Here is a 23,917-nt window from a genome sequence, read left to right as displayed (position 1 = left end):
AAGTAAACTGTAGGACTGAATTCTACTATACAAGAGCATTACCAGCATGTCTTCATATATAGCAGGTCCATATGGCTTTTTTCTGTTGAGGAAAGTTCACAAATTAGGGTTTCAAAAGCCCAGTTCATCTAGGGAGGAAAGATTCCAGAAAACTGTTTTTCTAGTTTATGTGTCAAAATCTCTAACATCCTTTTGATATCAAAGGCAATACAGTCTTGAATAGGTATAAAAGGAACAAGACAAATTATAAATCATTACTGTTAAATATACATGGATTGTAACTTATCGGTTCGGTTCGGTTTTTTTTGGTTATTGAGAATTGTTATCCGAAAACCGAACCGAAATTTTCGGTTATTAAAAATCCGAAAACCGAACCGTTAGTTTTTGTTTTGGTTCGGTTTCATCGGTTTCTCGGTTATGGTTCGATTATTTCGGGTTTCTGCTTACCCCTAGGTGTTGGATTGTTGTGGTGGCAGTCAACGTGGAGGGAAGGGATGTAGAGAGAGAGAGAGTGTGTGTGCGTGTGTGACTGTGTGTAAAAATCGGGACTAGTCGGCGATTAATCGTTAGTTGGTCAGTAACTGAGTAATTTTTCGTTAGAGTAAACTGCCATTTTGGTCCCCGAGGTTTGGTCACTTTTGCCACTTTAGTCCAAAACTCAAACATTTTGCGTCTGGGTCCCTGTGATTTCAGTTTTATTGTCATTTTTGGTCCAAAAGTAAAATCAGATCATATTTGTCTTATAAAATCCTGCCATTTTGTTTTTTTTCTTCAGGGGTAAAATGGTCATTTTAATTTGTATAAAAAGTTAAAGAATATATTTAATTAAGTGGGCCCCACTATTTTATTAAACAGTAATTAAAAATAATAAATAAAAAAGTACTGATGGGTCCCACTTCATCTAATTTAACTCCCACCCCACCTACTTTACCCTTTCTTCTCCAGCAGTCCGGCATCGATTTATGTTCCCGCTGGCAAACCCACCTCTAACCCCCCACTTACTCCTTCCACGATCTCCTTCCATCTTTCATCTACCGCCTTGGCATTACCACCACTAGAGAAATTTCTCTGACACAAGACGCGAATCCTTGTAAATGTTCTCTGACACCCTCCAATCTATTCACAAATCAGACTCAAAATCTCAGGGATCACTTTCTGTTTAGTCAATTATTTGGGTGATTAAGCTGAATTGCAGATAAGATTTTGGTTAAAATTCCTCAAATAAATTTTATTTAGAGTTTTGACTAAATTTGTTTGCAGATCACTATGCACAGACTCAATATCTCATTTTTCACATCCTAGTTAAGTAAAATAGCCCAGATTGATAAGTCTCTATGTTAGATTTATCAATTTAATTCAAGGATTTGGTGGTTTGGTTGATTTAAGCTGAGTTGAAGGTAAGGTTTTTTTCCTCAAAGATAAAATTTTGGGTTTTGAATAAAATGATCGCCAAAAATGAGTTTGGGGAGGCGGAGAATGATGTTCGAGGGTGATGAACTGATGGTAAAGAGTGATGGTGGTGATGATCGTAGAGGTGTTGTTTAACAAAGGTTTACCGCCATACGCTGTGTGGTAGAGGTCGGTTACCGGATGACGTCACGGGTTACCGAAAATTAAAGGTGGAAGACTGGTGGGGTTGCCGGAACGAGGGAGACAAAATTGGTTGTTGGGTTATTTTATTGTTTAATAAAATAGTGGGCCCACTTAATTAAATATATTCTTTAACTTTTTTTTATAAAAATTAAAATGGCAATTTGGTCTCTAAGGAAAATGACAAAATAGCAGGATCTTATAAGATAAATATGACCTGATTTCACTTTTGGACCAAAATGGCAATAAAACTGAAACCATAGGGACCCAGATACAAAAGGTTTGAGTGTTGGACTAAAGTGGCAAAAGTGACCAAATCTCAGGGACCAAAATGGCAGTTTACTCTTTTCGTTAATTAGTTCATTAATCGCTAGTCGACTCTAGTCAGGCCTTGTCGGACCTAGGCGGGCCTAGTCGGCCGGCCAAAAATCGGCGTTTCCGGCAACAAACTTGTATATTCCGGCCAAAACTTGTAAATTAGCCTATTTCCAACCAAACTATATGAATTCTAACAATTCATCTTGTATACTTAAAAAAATGAGTTGATAAAGAGTTAAAACTTGTCTACTTAAAATATTTACTTATAAAAATGTGTATATGTATACATAAAACTGAAAATTGCATATAAAAAAACTGATCCGATTAATCCCGAGTAATCATGGGTAGTCGCTAGTCCCACCTCACCATCCGACTAGCGAGTTCTCTAACCTTCTAGGCCTAAACGAGGCCTATATGTGACCTAGAGTACACCTATACGATCTTACACAAGACTTATACTACGCGATAAATTTTTAATAATGTTTGCTAAAACATGATTAATTTAACAATGTTTTTAATTTTTTTTTAATTTTTGCTAAAATGATAAATATTGTATAAATATGTTTGTAAAAAACCCTTATATACGCCTCATATAGGACTATACGAAGCGTATATAGGGCATTGACCTTATACGAGGCCTATACGAGGGGTCCCCGTCCCCGTATAGGTCTATATGCGGTGTATAGGACAATTGCCAGACCAAAACTGACACCAGTCAATCTCTAATTTTGAGCACCCCTATATGCCACGCGACCTATACGCGACCTATACGTGACCTATACGCCACATGCAGGGGCGGACCCACATGGTCCGGGTCGGGGTTCACGGACCCCAATGTTTTTTTTTAAAATAGTAGAGCTGGTATGTTACTTTTATCAAGGACCCCATAGTATTAAAAGTAAAGATGGTGTGGCAGTAAATCCTCTTGTGTTCCAACACATAGATCTCAAGTTCAAGTCTTACATGTCTTGTTTTTTAGTTTTTTAATAATGTAGTGGTTTCATGTCCACTAATGCTTCTACATTATTTCCTAGCCCCGACCCGACTATGATTGTTAAAATTATTTGGACTTATCATTTAGTTCATTCACTTGGTTTGGACTTGGGCTTATTGTTATCAAGTTGTTATTGGGCTGATGAGTTTGTTAGTTGTTTTGAGTTGTTGCAACAGGTCCAACAACTGAGAAAATATCTAAGGGGCTTTGTGTAAATATGAGGGCTGCGATTGTCTTGGATAAAAAGGTGCTGGGCTAAAATGAAACTTATAAAGTTTCATGCTATAAAAGAGATCATATCCTTCTCTTTGATTAGTTCATCACTTTATTTTCTCTCTCTTATTGTTCTTCGTTAGGGTTTGAAGTCAGAGATTGTACGAATAATCTCTCATCTGTATCTGAGAGATTATTCTTTAGTTGTTTGGTTGTATTTCTGTATTGATGATCATCAGTTGATGATCATCTGTGTACTTTCTGTATTTTGTATTGTTTGATCTTACTATTGTAAGATCTTTGGGGTATTTGGGGGGCAAATCCTTTCGGGTTGTTTAATAAGATTTTGTCATTTGTTTTGTCGCTATTTCTTGTGTTGTCTTGTGTTTGTGAATTGGATCATAAATTTCTACATGGTATCAGAGCTTATGCTCTTGATCTGGTCTTATTTCCGCTGTTGATCTGATTTTTCTGTTATTCTTGTGTTAGGTCTACTTCAAGTTTGCAGATATGTTGTTTGATATTGGTTAGATCTGCTAGATCTTGGGAGTGCTGTATTTTCAGTATTCGAGCTTTTGAAACCCTAATTCGGGTTTCCTGATTGTGGTGAAGATCTCCTCTCTTCTGGTGGTTCTTACACTTTGTGTTGGTCTCTAAATCCTCGAAGATTTAGAGCAAACTGACCAGTAGTGTTGTTCATGTTGTTGGCCTTATTGGATCTGCTGGTTCTTGTGAACTTCAGATCTGGAAATTTTTGGAGCTTCTTTGCACCCACTGTGAGATTGTTCTATCTCTCCTCTTTTATTTCTGTTGATTGGATTAGTTGAAGTCGGGGTAGTGAGGACCGGCACTTTATTTGATTGCTTGTTGCTGTTTATTATCTGGTTCTTTGTGTATTATCTTTCTGTTATTAGTTGTTTCTTTCTTAGTGTTTGGCTCCTGTATTAAGACCTGTCCAGGCACTATAAGTGATGAACCTGGAATCTGGACACTGATACAGCTTCGCCTTAGGGTATTTTGTGTATCTGTCTTGATTGTTTTCTCTTTGTGTTGCTATCTGTATTCTGCTTGGTTTTGTGTTTGTCTTTCTTTTGATTCTTGATCATGACTGATAAGGATGATAATACTGGTCCTTCTCAGACCTTGATTAGTAAGTTGGATATAGGTGATCCTTTGTTTTTACCAGTGTTGTAAAAGTCAGATTACTCGGCCGAGTACTCGGCGAGTACTCGGTCCTCGGACCCCCTCCGAGGCGACTTCCTCCTAGGCGGTCTCAATTAGTCGGCCTCGGGATTACTCGGGAGTACTCGGTGCCTAGTCGGCCTAGTCGGCGCCTAGTCGGACGTAGTCGGCCTAGTCGGTCTAGGCGGTCAACGTGGTTTGTTGACTTTTAAGCGGTCAAACTCGGTCAAAATCGGCATACCCGGCCTTGTACTCGGACTACTCGGCCTTGTACTCAGACTAGTCGGACTTGTATTCAGAATATTTGAACTTTAAACATGTTTCATTTTAAATTATACTCAGTTGACATTAATTATGCTTATTTTAACACATAAATAATATATAACAATTAATTTTCTTTATATTTACCATGTCCGCGTACTCCCCGAGTACTCTCCGAGTACTCCGATTACTCCCAACTCCCCAGTCGGCCGACTAGGGACCGCCTAGCGACTTTTACAACACTGGTTTTTACATCCTAGTGACTCAAGCTCTTTAACTATTGTTGGTATAAAGTTAAAAGGAACTGAAAACTATAGGGTTTGGTCTAGTGCTATGAAATTAGCTTTAGAAGCTAAAAATAAATTTGGTTTCATAGATGGTAAATGTAAAAAGAATACTGATGATGCTGTCTTAAGTAGTCGGTGGGACAGGTGTAACTCTGTTGTCTTAAGTTGGTTGTTAAATTTTGTTTCAGAAGAGTTGTACTTAGGGCAAGTTTTTTCAAAGTTAGCCTCTGAAGTCTTGACAGATTTGAAAGAAACTTATGATAAAGCTGATGGCTCTATAGTGTATGATCTGTATAAAAAATCAACTGTATTACTCAAAGTGGCAGTTGAGTTTCTGAATATTATCATAAACTAAACACAATGTGGAAGCAGTTTGATGTTGTGCTTCAACTGCCTACATGTTCATGTCAAGCAGCTAAAGACTATAATGACTTTTCTACTTTAATCAAACTTATGCAATTTCTTATGGGTTTAGATGATGTCTATCAACCTGTAAGAACTAACTTGTTAACTAGAGAGCCATTACCTTCAGTCAAGGTTGCTTTTTCAATTGTGTCCAGAGAAGAATCACATAAAAATACAAGTGTAGGATCAAAAAGTCAAAATGTGTCTTTTGTTTCTAAAACAAATCAGTATTTTGAACAAAAAAGAAAAGAGTTTAGAGGTCCTAATCCTAACCTTAAGTGTACTCATTATAATAAAATTGGTCACACTGTTGATAGATGTTTTGAGTTGGTTGGGTATCCTTCAAGATTCAAAAGGAAGCCTGGAGGTCAGGTTGGGAAAAAATTTTCAAACTCTAGATCAAATGTGTCTTCTGTTCTATCCGTAACTCCTTTTTCTCCAGAACAGGTTGCTAAACTTTTGAGTCTTGTGGGTGAAAAAACAAGTACTGAGTCTCAACCTTCTAATATGGGAGGAGAGTCTAGTTGTGTTTTTAATTCTTTAGGTGAATTTGTATGTTGTTCTAGTTTAATCAATTTTGGGTTTGACTATAACTGGATTTGTGATTCTGGTGCTAATCAGCAGATGGTCAAAATATGTTTAATTGCATTGATGTGTCTGAGTATGATCTGACTGTTTCTCACCCAAATGGAACCAAAGCTAAAGTGTCTAAAATTGGTAGCATTAAACTTGCTAAAGATGTCGTTTTAAATGATGTATTCTTTGTTCCAACTTACAGTGTTAATCTTTTATCTGTATATAAATTGTCTAAAGATAATCAAATCACTGTTGTGTTTAATGAAAGCACTTGTTTGCTTCAGGATTCGAAATCAGGGAGAATCCTGGTGACTGGTAAACAGGATAATGGCCTATACTTTGTTAATAAAGGTGTGTAATTCTGTTAATTTGTGCTTTAATAGTTTGAACAACAGTAATTTATGGCACAGTAGATTAGGACATCCTGCTGATCAGATCTTGTCAATCTTAAAAGGTGATCTAGGTGTTGTTGATGTTGCAAAAAGTCCATGTGAAACTTGTCATAGGGCTAAACAAGTCAGAGTTCCTTTTCCATTAAGTGAACATAAAACAAAGAATATAGGTGATCTTGTTCATCTAGATGTTTGGGGACCATATAAAGTTACTAGTAGAGATGGGTTTAAATACTTCTTAACTGTTGTTGATGATTATTCTCGTGTTGTTTGGTGTTATCTGTTAAAAAATAAAATGGAAGTGTTTGAAAATATTGAAAGTTTTTATGAGTTAATTTTAACTCAGTTTAAGAAAAAGGTTAAGGTCTTTAGAAGTGATAATGGAACTGAATTTATAAACAATAAAATGGATAGTTTTTGTAAATCTAAAGGTATTTTACATCAAACATCTTGTTCTTACACACCATAACAAAATGGTGTGGTTGAGAGAAAACATCGACATCTTTTAAATTTGGCAAGATCTCTGTTGTTCCAAAGTGGTGTTCCTCTTAGTTTCTGGTCTGATTGCATCTTAACTGCTGTTTATCTTATTAACAGGTTACCTTCATCTGTTTTACTAGGAAAAAGTCCATATGAGTTAATGTTTGGTTTCAAACCCTCTCTTGCACATCTTAGGATATTTGGTTGTTTATGCTTTAGCACTATTCTGAATGATTTAGATAAACTGTCTTTTAATGCTGAAAAGTGTATATTGATTGGTTATTCAAATGTTAAAAAAGGTTACAAATTGTGGAGTTTAGATAATAAAAAAGAGTTTTATTCTAGAGATGTAAAGTTTTATGAATCAGTGTTTCCTTATAAATCAAATCAGTTAACCAATCAAGATAAAACTTTAACTAATAGTTTAAATCATTTAAACTTTTTTGATAGTGTTGAAGTATTAACAACTGATCTTGTAGTTCCCAATGATGATGAAGGGAGTCATGAATCTCATAAGGTTACTGGTGATGATCAGCAACCAATCCCCTCTACATCTGCCACTCCAAGCAATGTTGAACACCAACATTCCATAGTCGGAGTTGAAAGTAGTAGTAGGGAAGGATCTGGTAGGGCAGAGGACACTAGTACCTCAAATTATGAGATCAGCCCATCTGAGGGAACAAGTTCTCCTCTTAGGAGGTCAAACAGGAAAGTTGTTATGCCTAAAAAATTTGAAAATTTTGTGCTAAATAGTAAAGTTAAATATAGTTTGGATAAAGTTGTTAGTTATTCATGCTTGTCTGCTGATAATTTGTGTTTCACTACTTCATTAAATAACACTGTTGAGCCTTCTTGTTATGAAGAAGCAGCCAAAGATCCCAGGTGGGTAGAGGCAATGAACAAAGAAATGGAAGCTTTGTTCAGAAATAACACCTGGGTTCTAACTAATCTTCCTCAAGGCAGGAAGGCTATTGGATGTAAATGGGTGTATAGAGTCAAATATAAGTCTAGTGGTGAAGTTGAACGTTTTAAAGCCAGACTTGTTGCTAAAGGCTTTAACCAAAGAGAAGGTCTTGACTTTGGAGAGACCTTCTCACCTGTAGTTAAAATGGTTTCTGTTAGAGCTGTTATAACTTTAGTTGTACATTTTCATTGGCCTTTGTATCAGCTTGATGTTGATAATGCTTTCTTACATGGTTCTATAACTGAAGATGTATATATGAAATTACCACAAGGTTATTATTCTAAAAATGAGTCTAAAGTGTGCAAACTTGTTAAGTCCTTGTATGGCCTTAAACAGGCACCTAGGAAATGGAATGAAAGATTGACTGATGTCTTGTTAAGTATTGGCTTTGTACAAAGCAAATGTGATCATTCCTTGTTTATTTTGTCTAAAGAAAGTGTGACTATGTTTCTGTTGGTGTATGTAGATGACATTGTGATAACTGGAAATTCTGATACTGAGATTAAAAATGTTAAACATGTTTTAAATGAAACTTTTAAAATAAAAGATTTAGGAGTTTGAAAATATTTTCTAGGTATTGAAGTGTTATATGATAAAAAAAACTTGTTTGTCTTAATCAGAGGAAGTATTATTTAGAACTCTTAAATGAGTTTGGGTATTTAGGGTGTAAATCTGTTAATACACCTATAGAACAAAGTTCTTTGGTTACTTCTAAAATTGATAAAAGTCAGAAATTACTTAAAAATGTGACTGGTTTTCAAAAACTAATTGGAAAATTAATATACTTGTCTCTTACAAGACCTGATATTAGTTATACTGTTCAGTTTTTGAGCCAGTTCATGCATACTCCAAAAGAGGTGCACTTAGATTTGGCCTTAAGGTTGTTAAGGTATTTAAAACAAAGTCCTGGTAAAGGGTTAAGTTTTAAAAAAGGTGTTAAGTTGGATCTGTATGGGTTTGCTGATTCAGATTGGGCAAAATGTTTGTTGTTAGTGCACTTATGTCTATCACTTTCGTCAATCCGAGCCGTAGCGAGAAACAGAAGAAAACGAGTCATTATATTAGTGATAGCTAGACAAAAAGGCAAGGTGGCATAATTGTAATAATGAGAAATCTCATTAAAAGCCAAGGACTATAACTAGGGAGGTTATGTCATAGATTAGAGACTTTTGACTCATTTGTGTTTTGGAGAGCTCTAGATCTAGAGAGAGATTCTAGAGAGAGAAAGTGATTCAAGGTGCTTGTTTTTGTTAGATTTCTAATAGAATCACGTTTATTTTACATCGTGTGTGTTAGGTCACGTTCGTGTACAGTTTTCGCACGTTATACGTTCGTTTCGCAATCATTTTGGAGTCAAAACTGATCCTACAAGTGGTATCAGAGCAGGAGCTCGATTGCACTGATCTATCACACGATTTCGCACAAGATTTCATCAATTTCAGATCCGAATTTCATCAATTTCTTCATCTTTTTCATTTTTTTCACGTTTTTCACTGAAAATCATCAAATTGAACGGGTTTTTACGGTCCAAATTACATGATTTTTTGATATGTTGTGCGAAAACACCTAATCTACAACCCTACAAAGTTTCAGAACCTAGTTCCTAGCCGTTTGAGAGAAATTTGAGATTTTTGGTCCGATAACGAGTGACATCAGGTTGATTCCCCACGAAACAACCTTATTCCGCTTGAAAAAGTCTAATTTCGTTTGAAAGTGCTGTTGATTTCACACGAAATCACTAATTCCGTTTGAAATTGCCCTTGATTTCACACGAAATCACTAATTTTGCTCCAAATTGACCTAATTTCACTTGAAACTGAGCTAATTCCGCACGAAATTAGATTTCGTTTGGTGATTTCGCGTGAAAGCACTATTCCGTGTGAAAACTCTGATTTTGTTTGAGTTGCTATTCCGTGTGAAAACCATATTTCGTGTGAAAAAGTCTATTTCGTGTGAGTTATATTGTTTGAAAATGAATGTCAATATGTCTCAGAGGTCTCGTGAACACATTAATTGAACTGACAGAATCTATGTGCTTCGACTGAATACAAAATAACGGTCCAATCATATTACAACATTTAATAAATAACAGCCCATTTAAGTGCAGCACAATCAAAGTGTTTTGATATTTGATGTTGTCGGCCACATTTAAAAAGAGGTCCAATAGAATTAAGCTTTGAATTAAAGTTGTCGGCTATGCATATTAAGGTCCAATTGAATCGTGATAGTTGTCTGACATTTAAATGTTGATCTGATCAAAATATTGAAGGTCCAATTAGATTAAACTGTTGTTTCGGCCCATGTGCATGTGGTATCTTTGACTAGAATTAATAATTGAGTAAGTGCAGGAGTTTTGTCGGCCCATGTGATCTGTTTTTAATCGGCCCAATCAAATAATAAAGTCAAAGGTATCGATTCACTTAGAATTTTGGCCCAATCACATTTTATCATCATGGTAAGTTGTCGGCCAATAACTTTGATAATATCAGTCCACTAAATCAAGTGGGTTGTTGTCTGTTTGCATTGATATCCAAATCTCGGCCCAATAGAATCATATTATAATCTGTTGTTGTTAAAGGTAGTCAAGATTGTTTTGAAATAAACCTGGTAGTTCGAAAGTGAATTCTGTGTCACACAGTTTGAATTTGATCCCAGTTCACAAGAGGTGGTTCAGTCCGCTTGAATTCAAATTCGTTCCAGGTCGTGTGGTTGAGCCAGGTCATTGGAAAAGGCTGTTTGAATTTGATCCGGGTCATAGCAGTTCGTACGGTTTGACAATTTAAATCTCAGTTTGCATCAAACTCAGTTCGCATCAAACTCAGTCCGCATAAAATATTCACCAGTCCGAGTATTAGTTTGATTCAGTTATTTGATAGTGTTTAAACTAATAAGTGTTTGTTTGTTTGTTTGATTCAAGGTGATTCAAGAAGAAAACATCATGGCTGAAATCAAGGTGAAAACCAGAGAAGAGATTCTGAGTGAAGAAACATACCGAGAAAGAAACATTTCTTGGAACAGAATGGATGAAATGCAAGAAGAGTATGAGAGTGCTGTAGTCAACAAGAGATGGGACAAGAAGTGAGAATGCTATGTCAACAGAAATGGTGAACCTGTTGTTCTCAAGAAAGACATAATCTTTGAAGATGTTCTTTTGGAAATTCCTCGATCCATTAAGTACTATACAAATATTGGGAAAGACAAAACATATGTAAAAAAATTTGAAAAACACCTTAGAGATGTTATGATTTCAAGTTTGAGGAAGAGGGATGAAGAAAGAATGAAGAAGAGTGTTGATGAGATGGTGAACGATTTGAAGAAAGTCACTGAGGAAATTAAAGTTGAAGAAGTGAAAGTTTTTGAAAATGAGAAGATTGCTGAGGAAGAGAAGGTAAAAGAAAAAGTTGTTGAAAAAGAAGTTGTTACTAAAGAACAGCATGTTGAAGAAGCTGAGGAGAATCTAGAAAGTTTGGAAGAAGTGAAGAATGATGATGGTGCTGGTGATGAGAAAAAGACAGATGCTGATCAAACAGAATTGCAGCAAACACCGAGGTGTCAATTACTGAGGTAAATTCTGATTTTGAAGTCTTAAATGAAACTGTTGAACAGTGCAAGAAATGCATGGAAACGTGCAGTGCTTGTACTGAAAAAGACGAAAAATTCAGAACAAGAGATCTTGAATTCACCAAAATAGAAGAAGTTTTCAAAATTAAATATAAAGAAATGCTTGAAAAGGAAAAGGTTTTAAAAGAAAATGATGAAAAGCTTTCAGAAAAATGTAAAAATTTAGAAAAAGAAAATGAAAGTTTGAAAGAAAAAGTTTTAAAAATAACGGAAGAATGTTCACAAAAGGAAAATGTTTGTCAAGAAATGAAAAAAGAATATGATTCAATAAAATTGGCTTATCATACTACAAAAGAGTCTTATGAAAAAGTGAAAAGTGAAATGAAATTTGTTCAATCAATATTGAATTACTGTTCTGAAACATCTAATGAGCTTAAGCGACAGTATGAAATAAAACAACAAGTTGTAAATTCTTATATTGAGGATGTTGCTAAGCTAAAGCGTCAGATTGCTGATTTAGAACAGGATAATAACAAATTAAAAAGTTATCTTGCGTCATCATATGTGCTTGAAAGAATTTTCAACATAAAACCGGATGGTAAAGATTCTGAGCAAAACAAAAAGGGTATTGGCTCAGAGTTTCATCAAGTTCCACCACCGGAAAAGTTCGTATTTTATGATGATGAAAAGGTCGAAAAAGCTTTCAACATGGTAGATGAATTGCCAGACAATATTGACGTCACCTATTCCAAATCTGATGATTCTAGTGATTCAGAGGTGGTAGGTAAAGTCGTTGAAAGTGTGTTGAAAGAAGAGTCAGTTGATACAGGTAAAACTGAATCACAGGATGGAAATGAAGTTAGTTTTCATGAAGAATATTTGAAAAACTCTAAATCTGAGAAAAATTTGAATGATGATTCAAAAGGATTGGTTTATACCATGATTGGATCGGACAAATTATTCTTAGATATTGTATTCCCGATTCAGAATGTGATTTCAGACAAAATTGACAAAGTTTTCAAAATGGTTGAGATTGAAAAGTCTGAAATTCAAAAGTTTGCTGGTAAAGGTCACAAAACTTCTTATAATAAACCTGGTTTTAAGAAGAAAAACATGAAGGCTGGGGTGGGTTATAAGAAGAAACAAAATTGGAATAAAAATGAACCGCCAAATTATCAAACAAAGATGAATTTTGTTCAAGGAATAAGTTTAGCAGAAGAGAAAGAACTCAAATTTAGACAGTCTAATGAAGAGTTTGATGCTCAAAAGAAAAGGCAACAACCACAGGTCAAAGATGTATCCAAGAGAACATGTTTTAAATGTGATCAAACAGGACATCTTGCACGCAAGTGTCCAAATCTAAAACCTGTTTTTGTTGAGTCGAAAAAGAAATTTGATAATGTTGAAAGACAGAAATCTGAGAATGTGAGACAAAGGTCAACCAGATTTGATTCAAAACAAACTTGGAGGTACAACACAAACAACTTTGCTTCAAATCAAAATTGGAAATCAAACCTGAATAGGTTCAATTCAGGACAGATCTGGAATTCTCACACACCCAGATTCAGAACAACGCAAAGTTGGTAAACATCAGTTGATATGACTAAACCCCAACAGTTTTGGAAACCAAATGTTGTTCAAAGGCAAAATGTTCAAAAAGAATCACATTCTTACAAAAGAGGGACACCAAAAGGTTAAACATGGAGTGTTAAGAAACAAATGACTTTGGCAAATGATGAAAAAGTTGAAATGAAAACTGAAAAAGTCTTTGTTCAAAATGACAAAGATTTTCCGAAGTTGAATGATGCATATTGTGTTGAAATGCCTAAGGTCAAACAGACCTGGGCTAAATTGTTCAAGTGATTGAATAGTTGAATGTGCAGGTGCTCAAGAAAACTGAAGATTGTTAAAATAAATAGGAGCAGCCTGGCACGGGAAGAGGCTGTTGGTCCCTGCAACTGAGAAACAGGGAGTTTGTTTGATTTTCTGTACATAAATAAACAATATTTCTAAAACCCTAAAAATTGAAAAATTTAAATAACCAAAAATATGTTTTTATTTTGTCAAAAATTTGAAAAATCAAAAAAATATGTTTGTTTTTTAAATTTGTCAAAAATTCAAAAATTCAAAAAATATGTTGAATGAATATGCCGAAACCCTCACGGCGGAATAAACATGATTAATTTCACAAGATTGAAAAACGGTTTTCAAACTGTAAAAGATCAATGTGTTGTAAATCATGGGGGTATTTACTGCTTTTCATGCAATTTGGTACACATTAAGCAGAAAACGGATGGCGAAACAAAGCTATCAGTGTCGGTTTGTCAAATTTTCTTTAAATGATTTTGCATTTTAGGGGGAGTAAGAATATTTCAGAAAATACAAAAACATTTGAAAATTTGAAAAATCCGAAAGCATGATAAAATTTGAAAAAGAGTTTTTGTGTAAAAAGAGGAAACGATAGTACATTAGTAGACAATACAGTACGCTAAAGAAATGGAATGTTTTAATGTGATAAACGGTCTCACTGATGATATGTCAGTAGGTTTTTACACGCTTAGTAGATTGTTTTCGAGATATAAACCTAAATATCAAATACTTTACTTATCTCGTGGGGAACATCTCTCGGATATATGGGTAACCCCCAAAATCTTGTTTGAAAGATCCCTCTTTCTGAGATACTAGGTCTTTATACTCAGTGATATCTGGGGTATTATACCGGGACTTCTGATTTTGCGGAAGCGATGGCCTAGTCCCCGTATAATACTTTGCATTTGCTTTAATCTTAAAGCTCGTCCTCAGTACAAAAATGATGAAACATTGAAAAAATACTAATCATGTGCTGTTGAAGAAAAGATTATCTAAAGGGAACACATCGAAAGACGAGCCATCATCTCTTTGCTGAACGGAAGTTCTGACCTGAGCTCTCATGGCCTCGCATTTAACCCTTTACAGATATCATCTAGGTATACTCACCTGTAAGACTGAATATTGGGATCTGGATACGGGAGTATATTCTGAGGTGGGACACGCGAATAAGTTTAAGTCCTTAATACACTAAATCCATATCTCGAAACAGTTGAACTGTGCGTGAAAATTTAAGTGGATCAGTATACTGACAATCTAAGTGAATTGTTTAGAACTGAAAGTGTTTAAAGCTCAACGATACTAGTGATTTATCAAAAACTGATATGATCCTCTGACACGAACTCAAACAAAAATATGTATGTAAATATTTCTTTACTGCTTTATATTTTAGAAAATCCAAAAAGATTTTGATTTCTGCTTTAGTTTCGACAACCGATGTCTGAGTGCTGAGTTTTAAAATCTAAATATGCTGATTGTGTTTCTGAAAATAAACAAGTTCATTAATTTGAAACTTGAAGTTTTTAAATTCAAAAATCAAAAACAGTTTGTGATATCTCCAAGGTCATTAAGTTGGACTTGGATGATTGACTATGAGGGATTTGGATGCTTAGATTGTTAAAATTTGTTGAAAAAACCAGGATATTGGATACTTAATGCTGCCAAATCAATAAAGTTTGTTGATAGGGGGAGAGAGTCAAGATATTTCTGGATATATTCATATTATTATATCTTAAAGCCAGGATCTTGATTTAGAAAGTTTAAAAGAGCCAGGTCACAATTCCTGGATAATCGAATGTTCAAAATGTATGTACTTATAAATGTTTGAGAGTTGCAGATACTAATCCAGACTACGATCCCGACAGCAGAGTCTAAGGGAGAGTCTGAAGACGAGCTCAACGCAAGAGGAAGCGTGGATTCAAGGGCCATGTAACTATCCTAGAAGAGCTTGTATACGGAAAGCAAGGTGTCGATCCCAAAGCACGGAAGCTTGACGAAAGGGGGAGCCTGATGAAGTACAGAAAGGAGGAGCAGAAGCTGAAGACAGATCCACGGGGATTCTGTTCGAGCAAGAGGGAGTCTACGTTGATGAAAACGTGTTAAAGCTTCAAGAAGATTCAGAAATAGAGAGAAAGACAAGGCGCTACGAGATTGACTGCGGTAATATCCAAGGGGGAGTCTGTTAGTGCACTTATGTCTATCACCTTCGGCAATCCGAGCCGTAGCGAGAAACAGAATAAAACGAGTCGTTATATTAGTGATAGCTAGACAAAAACGCAAGGTGGCATAATTGTAATAATGAGAAATCTAATTAAAAGCCAAGGACTATAAATAGGGAGGTTATGTCATAGATTAGAGACTTTTGGCTCATTTGTGTTTTGGAGAGCTCTAGATCTAGAGAGAGATTCTAGAGAGAGAAAGTGATTCAAGGTGCTTGTTTTTTGTTAGATTTCTAATAGAATCACGTTTATTTTACATCGTGTGTGTTAGGTCACGTTCGTGTACGGTTTCCGCACATTATACGTTCGTTTCGCAATCGTTTCGGAGTCAAAACCGATCCTACATTTGTCTACTCGAAAATCTGTAACTGGTTATTGTGTTTTTTAGGAGAATGTCTTGTTTCTTGGAAAAGTAAGAAACAAACTACTATTTCAAGATCTACTGCAGAAGCTGAGTACAGAGCTATGTGCTCAGCTACTTGCGAACTTATGTGGTTAAGAAACTTGTTGACTGAATTGAATATTAACTGTAAATTACCTATGGTTTTGAAGTGCGATAGTCAAGCTGCTATGTCAATAGCAGCTAATCCAGTGTTTCACGAAAGAACTAATCATTTTGAGTTGGATCTGCATTTTTTAAGAGAAAAAGTGGCTGATGGTCTTATAAATCCTACTAAAGTTGACTCTGAAAGTCAACTTGCTGACATATTTACAAAAGGTCTAAATGCCTTACAGCATGAAGAATTTTGTAAAATATTGGGTTTAATTGATCTGTTTAAACCAATTGAATGAAGAGGGGATGTGAAAATTATTTGGACTTATCATTTAGTTCATTCACTTGGTTTGGACTTGGGCTTATTGTTATCAAATTGTTATTGGGCTAATGAGTTTGTTAGTTGTTTTGAGTTGTTGCAACAGGTCCAACAACTAAGAAAATATCTAAGGGGCTTTGTGTAAATATGAGGGCTGCGATTGTCTTGGATAAAAAGGTGCTGGGCTAAAATGAAACTTATAAAGTTTCATGCTATAAAAGAGATCATATCCTTCTCTTTGATTAGTTCATCACTTTATTTTCTCTCTCTTGTTGTTCTTCGTTAGGGTTTGAAGTCAGAGATTGTACGAATAATCTCTCATCTGTATCTGAGAGATTATTCTTTAGTTGTTTGGTTGTATTTCTGTATTGATGATCATCAGTTGATGATCATATGTGTACTTTTTGTATTTTGTATTGTTTGATCTTACTATTGTAAGATCTTTAGGGTATTTGGGGGGCAAATCCTTTTGGGTTGGTTTAATAAGATTTTGTCACCTGTTTTGTCGCTATTTCTTGTGTTGTCTTGTGTTTGTGAATTGGATCATAAATTTCTACAATGATGACTTACCCGAAAATTTTAATGTTTGGTTGTGAAAAATTCTTACACAAAAAATGGCCCCCGGTGAAAAAAAATCTTGGGGTCCACCACTAGCCACATGGGGTATCCAAATAGACTGATGGGATGTGAAAATAAGTTTACCCTTTCAAAAAATCTAAAATCAAAGATCTTCTAACGCTTATAAAAATACACCTATCCACATGCAAACACATTGATGTTGTTCACAATCAGGTTAGTCAGTTTTGCACATAACCACTAACTACGCTTTAAAAAAACGAGAAAGCAACCTGGATTGGTTGGTTGGATCGATCGGACCGGCTGTTTTCACATATTTGACAATTTTTTTTAACAGTGAACTTCATGTATAATGTTACCACACTCTTCGAATCGGAGAGCCTTGTATTGCCCCACTTTGGCCAGACTATGTTGTCTTAACCGGGCCCACGCTAACTTCAAAGTTTGGCTTTTTTGAACGTCACACCAGGAAACCATACCGCTGGCTGCCATTTGACAGTCGTTGTGCCACCACAAGAGTAGAACTCTCTGGCATAACACACGGTGGGACGAAAACCCGGTTGGACTCGGGAATCGAACTGACAACCTCACACAAGGCCTAATCCGGGTCCTTCATTGCCTATATCCACGGTCCTTCAATGCCTATATCTACCCCAATATGATACAAGTGAGAATTGAACTTGAGCCTCCGTAGGGGTGTTCAGAAAAAACCGTAACCAAATAAAAACCGTAAACCGAACCATAACCAAATAAACCGACCCGAATAACGAATTCGGTTTTTGGTTTGGTTTCTAACCGAATTGTGAATATGGTTTTTAGTTCGGTTTATGGATCCACATTTTATTTTATTTGGTTTATTCGGTTTATTTGGATAAACGAATAAACCATTTAACTTAAGTAATTATTAAATAAAAATAATAATATTTTACAAATCATATACAATTTATTAGTCCAAAATAGTTATTTTTTATGCAGACCAAAATACCAAATGTAAATCTAAAAGCCCAACTCAAAATCACTCTTTAAGTAATCCAATAGTTTCTATGATCTATATGTTGAAACTTTAACTTTGTGGTTGTGTCTACTACTACTTTATGGATGCGTTTGTTTTATTTCGCAATGAAACTTTCTTGTATTCATATATTGTTATGTGTAAATTAGTTGTGATGTTCGGAAGTTGGAACACAAACGTAAATATAAATTAGGAAAAAAAGTACTTAAGTACAATTTGGTTAGATTTGGTTTATTTGGTTTCTAACCGAAACCAAACCGAATTGAATTTGATTTGGTTTGCATATTCCTTATTTGGTTTGGTTTTTGGTTCGGGGTACAAAATTTTGAAAACCGAATAAACCAAATAAACCATAAACCGAACCGATGAACACCCCTAAGTCTCTGTTGGAAAACTCAAGCCTCCTACCACTAGACCACAAGTAAGAAGATTATGTGACAATTTAACAGTTCAGTTTTAACGATTCAAACCAATTTCTTTTTTAAAAAATCATAGCAATAATACGTATCTGTATCCCAAAAAATAATGTTTTTTTAACATAAACTTTCATTAACACCGGACCGCTCCAAACTAAATAATATATACGGTTCATAATGACATTACGAACAAATATTAAAATAAAATAAAAACAACAATAAAAGTTACACAATCTGTTCCAAATTTTAAAGCATAACATCTAAAAAAACCAAAACATTGAATGTCAACCCGATGAAACCAAACAAATATCTCAAACCCAACGAACAAATATATCTAGGTTAAAAAGTCCTGTTTTGAGTTTTTTGTTTTTTAACGACACCCTACGGTCAAGTGGTCTGGTCAACCATCCTCTTTCTCAAATACAGCTACAACCCTTGCAAAAAATCTAATTCCACACAGTCGCACACACCTAAAAACAAACAAAACTCTGAAAATCGCTCAACAAATTTGATTACGCTATCGTAATCGCTGTCTTCTTAACACGATGCGCAAATAAGTATCAACAGGTTAGGGTTTCTGTTCTTAAAAAGTTGTAAGAAAAACAGAAATGAGCTGGAATCGAATCGCAAATTCCTCACAGGCTTTCTTTGCTCATACTTTGCTCTTCTGCTTCACGCTTTTCCTCGTTCTCAAGCTCGATCACGTTGTATTTTACTCCTGGTGGTATGATTTCTCTCATTTATTGTTATATCTTGCATGATTTCTGTTTTATTTGCTGTAATTTGCATCTGTTTTGGGGGTAATGTTAAGAATGGATGGATACTGATTTTAACCTTTTTAGATAGAAACTGCACATGTTTATTAATTGGATGATGATTGAACAACAATGATTTATCAATCAGATGTTATAATTATTAACAATAGTGTTAATTAAATTATTAAATTGGTGACAAGTTTTTATATTAATAAAAAATATCTTGATCTATTTAAAGCTACATTTTGCAACCATTTTATTGTTGATGAAATTTGGCTTCTTCTTTTTTTATTTTAACAAATGATGTTTTTGTTTAGAATGCAAAGAATACGATACTTATGTCATTATGACATTAAAATACCTGGCCGCCGGACGGTATAAAACTAGTTACGATAGGTTTTGTTAAAGTGGAATCTGACAAATATACAAGTGCAGGGCAAGAATTAAGTTTGTTTTGTTATCAGGGTTAAAGACTAGCCCTCACAAAGGGAATATTTTAGTTATGAGAATCTGTTATATGTTATTATGCAGTCGTGCACGGGTCCTACTTTCTGAATGTAACTTGCTATTCTTTTTATAATGCAGGATCGTATTCTTCCCGCTTTTCTTATTTCATGCAGTTGTTGCACGAGGAAGGTTTTCTTTACCTGGACCATCAGTTTCCCATGGCCGTCAGGTGTGATATATTCGTGTACTGTATTATTTGATAATTGTTATCTTTTTATAGCTTTTAAGGGGATAGTAAAGTTTCCCTCTGTTTTATAGTTTTATTTTCCTTTTGCATAGGTGGCACCGTTTCACGCGATTGTTGCGATACCTTTGCTTGTTGCATTTGAACTGCTTCTTTGTGTCTATCTGGAGAGTGCATATGGTATAGTGATTTATTGGTTGTTGCATTACTTGTAAAATATGCAACCTGTTTAGCTCAAGCTAAATTTAATTATACAAAAGTTTTTTTTTTTAATCATTAGTGCTCGCGCTTCTGAAATCATTTTTAATTTCTTTCACGCAGTTGAGAAAACTCCCACTTTAAGCTTGAAGATTGTCTTTCTTCCATTGTTGGCATTTGAAATAGCTATTCTTGTCGACAATTTCAGGTGATCTTTCTTTTTTTTAATCACTCTGGTTTTACTGGTTAGCAACCATCCAATTTTGCTAATAGCAACACCTCGAACTCCGGTATTTTACGATGTGCAGAATGTGCAAAGCTTTACTACCAGGAGATGATGATCTCTTGAGCGATGATGCTATATGGGAGACACTTCCTGTAAGTCTAGTTCATTAAAAATAAACGTGGATGCGTAAACTTTTATTCCAATATTTGATTTTCGAGAGATTTATTTTCATTTATCCGCTCTCTTGCTTAACATGATGAAATACAAATACTGAAATACCTACTGCTAAATGATTTTTTTTTCAGCATTTTTGGGTTGCTATCTCGATGGTTTTCTTTCTTGCTGCTACCGTGTTCACCCTTTTAAAGCTCTCCGGTAATAACCTTTTTAAAAGACTGTCCTGAATGTATTAAACGTTTCTAATAACTTCTATTTAACAGGTGACATAAGCTCTTTAGGCTGGTGGGACTTGTTCATAAATTTTGGGTATAATCGGCTTTACTTTTTTATGAGTTTCCATCTTTGCGTCCAACGCTGTTAACTATTCTAACATGTTGCAAATTCACGCTTTACAGAATTGCAGAGTGCTTCGCGTTTCTCGTTTGTACAAAGTGGTCAAATCCAGTGATTCATACGAATTCTCAAATACCTGTAGCAAGCTCATCACCTACGGCCATTAGATATCTCGATTGGCACAGTGGTACAGCGGGGTCCACAGAAGATGTATCCGATGATCGGATGTGTGGTCTACAAGACATTGGTAGCCATGTTATGAAAATTCCCATCATCGGTTTTCAAATCCTCCTTTGTATGCGTTTGGAGGGTAAACCTGCTGCCGCTAGATTTATCCCTCTTCCGGTCGTCTTCTCGCCAATATTTCTAGTGCAAGGATTAGGAGTACTTTTTGCAGCGTCTAATTTGATTGAAAAAATTGTCATTCTACAACGTACTGGGGCTGGTACGGGAATATACTTTATATATGCTGCTAGAGCTCGTGATTCCTTTGGTTTTTTGCAGCGTGGCTCCAGGTAAACCGACCCCTTTACTCATAAATTCGTTGACTCGGGTCATTGCATGTTTCATGCGCTGCACATGACTCATGCGTGATTTACATGACCAAGACAAAATTCTCCGAACACTCTGTCCTAACTTATACAGACTCGAGACTAATTATCTATACAAGATTTTCTAGCTATGGACATGCATAAAATGCACTAATAGTTATGTTTGATCTCAAACGGGTCAAATATGTTTGATCTCAATCCCGTAATTTTTATTGTTGTTATATGTGCTATGTAGGCTGCTTGGTTGGTGGTCAACTGAGGAAGGAAGCCGGGAAGAACAAGCACGGATTTACTACAATGGGTCTTCTGGGCAAGTTTATTTTCTTTATTTTTGTACTTAATTACTATTCTGCCATTTTCTCAACTTATTTGGTATATGAATCTCAGATACAACACGTTTTCTGGTTATCCGCCTGAAATAGTAAAGAGATTGCCCAAGAAGGATCTAACTGAGGAGGTACTTTAGCGTATCCAAATCTCCAGTTTGCCAAGTTGAAAACATACAAACTAACTCGGTTATTAATTTTTCTTTTAAGGTTTGGAGGCTTCAAGCAGCTCTTAATGAGCAAACGGAAATCACAAAATCAAGCCAGCAAAACTGTGAAAGACTTCAAAATGTAAGAATATATGAATCTTGATGATATTGTTTTGGATTATGTATTTACACCTCCTGAGTTGTTATACAATCTGATCTTTATATGCAAACTGTAGGATAAAATCTTATGCAGAATTTGCTTCGAAAGAGAAATAAACACGGTGTTACTCCCTTGTAGGCATCACGTGCTTTGCAGGTACTTGCTTTTTTTATTTTTTTGGTATATTATTATGGTAAAAAAGATACATCTGTCATCTCTAAATTGTTATAATAATTTGAATTCCCTCTATTTATGCAGTATTTGCAGTGAAAAATGTCAAAAATGCCCAATTTGTCGTGTTATCATCGAAGAACGCTTGCCTGTATATGATGTATAGCTTTTGTTTAACTAGGTGACTATATAGTTCACAAAAAAAGGTTTGCTAGAAGTTGTAATGTTAGCCCTCACACTAGCTATAATCCTATGTGTGCATAGTCTAATTGAATGTTTGGTTGGAGAAAATGGCTGATTTTGGTGCAGTGTAATACGTTTTTAGTCAATTGTCGACGTTTGAAATGTAAAGAGTGGTGTCACGAGCTAAGATGTAAAGTGGCTTGGTTGAACCGAGAGGGTCCACACATGACTCGTCTATGGAAACCCCCAATGAAACCTGAGGTGTCCGTCGTTGCGGATTGGTGGTTTGGTAGGTTGAATCTTTGAAATACCTCAATCTGGATGTTCAAAATTGTGTAACTCTAAACATCTTGACGTGTTTAACCCATTTGTAGATAAACCAATTGAGTTGTATTCAAGTTGTAAACGTGTTAAAGAGGTTGTGGGCTGTAATAAATATGTTAATTAATGGGGTTGCCGTGTTGACATATACAATTAAAAAGGTTAAATAAGTTAACCAAAACACGACCCTTTAATCGACTGGATTAGCTATAATTACAAGAGCCATATTTATATACATATAATTGATGAATAGAATAATTACAAGAGCCCTATTTATATACATATCTAAATTACATATGGGTACCCTCTAGTCATCTACAATCACACTATTGACATAATAATATATAAGATGTATAGTGAAGCTCAAATGGAACGTGAAGGAGTCGAATCTTACTAATTCGCTCCTTTTTTCTGACAAAATGCATATCGATCTCGACAAAATCAACACGGTTATTAGATAAATAAATCACCAAAACATTGTCACAATAAACCACAATTGCGAACGAAGGGGAAGATACAACTCGAGTAATAAACTTCGAAGCCAACTAACCCTCAGCAATTGTGTTTACAATAGTCCGATATTCTGCCTCTGCATTGGATCGTGAAACTGTGTTGTCGTTTAGAAGACCACGGCAGAAGATTGTCACCCATATATACGCAATAGCCAGATTTGGAACACCTAGAATCACGACATCAGCCCTAGTCAGCATCTGAATAAGCACTAAGTGAATCACATCTGATGGGATTAATCCACATCCCGTAATCCAACATGCCCTGAATGTAACGCAAGATGCACTTTAGAAACTGAAAGTGAGGCTCTCATGAAGCTTGCATGAATAGTCAAACCTGCTGAATCGCGTAGATAATGCTATATGTGTAAACATGTGATACTGAAGAGCGCCAATCAGATTGCGATATAACGACCCATCTAGCAAAAGAGTACTAATGGTGGCACTGAGCTTGGAGGAAGTGCCAACCGATGTGAAGGCAAGTTTACAGAAAGCCACTGAGGCTCACTATAAGATATCCTTTGCAAACTAGGGTTGGTTAAAAAACCAATCATTATTTATCGCGGGTCACTGTAATCCCAAGTAAATGATGCAAATCACCCAAATCGGTCATAACAAAATTCCATAGACGACATGGCTATGCTGGAACGAAGAAAACATGAAGCTAAAATAGTTAAAATAATGTTATTGACGTATAATAAAAGATATGATGTATGTTCCCCGTAATGATACAGAAATAGTGAAGTTTTACATATAACAACAACAACCATACCCATTATAATCCCTCCCACCTATAGCGAAGCTATTGATAGGTTCCAGGGAGGGTAGGATGTAGGCAAGCGTTACCTCTATCCCAGAGGAAGAAAAGTTTTACATATAATTATTTTAAATCCATAAGAGACTTTAGATTTTGAAAGTCAACTATACAAGCTCAATGGTCATGTGTGAGGCCATACAATGATTTCTTCAGGCTAAAACTTGGTGGTTTGTGCATAAAAACCGTCTCATGCAATTCTCCGTGTAGAAATGCATTCTTCGTG

General features: G+C 35.4%; 1 protein-coding gene across 1 annotated transcript; it reads left to right on the top strand.

Annotated features, from left to right (window-relative positions):
- The first annotated feature begins 18,502 nt into the window (after window positions 1–18,502).
- On the top strand, window positions 18,503–22,445 carry LOC110879613. Its single transcript, XM_022128112.2, has 13 exons — window positions 18,503–18,848; window positions 19,465–19,555; window positions 19,666–19,750; window positions 19,892–19,976; window positions 20,077–20,146; window positions 20,300–20,369; window positions 20,435–20,480; window positions 20,570–21,022; window positions 21,294–21,368; window positions 21,446–21,515; window positions 21,595–21,675; window positions 21,770–21,849; window positions 21,952–22,445. The coding sequence occupies exons 1-13, from the start codon at window positions 18,733–18,735 to the stop codon at window positions 22,028–22,030; spliced, it is 1,401 nt and encodes a 466-aa protein (XP_021983804.1). The 5' UTR covers window positions 18,503–18,732; the 3' UTR covers window positions 22,031–22,445.
- Window positions 22,446–23,917: the final 1,472 nt, after the last annotated feature.

This window comes from Helianthus annuus, chromosome 9 (genome assembly GCF_002127325.2).
Source record: "Helianthus annuus cultivar XRQ/B chromosome 9, HanXRQr2.0-SUNRISE, whole genome shotgun sequence".
NCBI lineage: Eukaryota > Viridiplantae > Streptophyta > Magnoliopsida > Asterales > Asteraceae > Helianthus > Helianthus annuus.
Note: the sequence above shows the minus strand (reverse complement) of the source record. Positions and strands in the feature narration are given on the sequence as shown.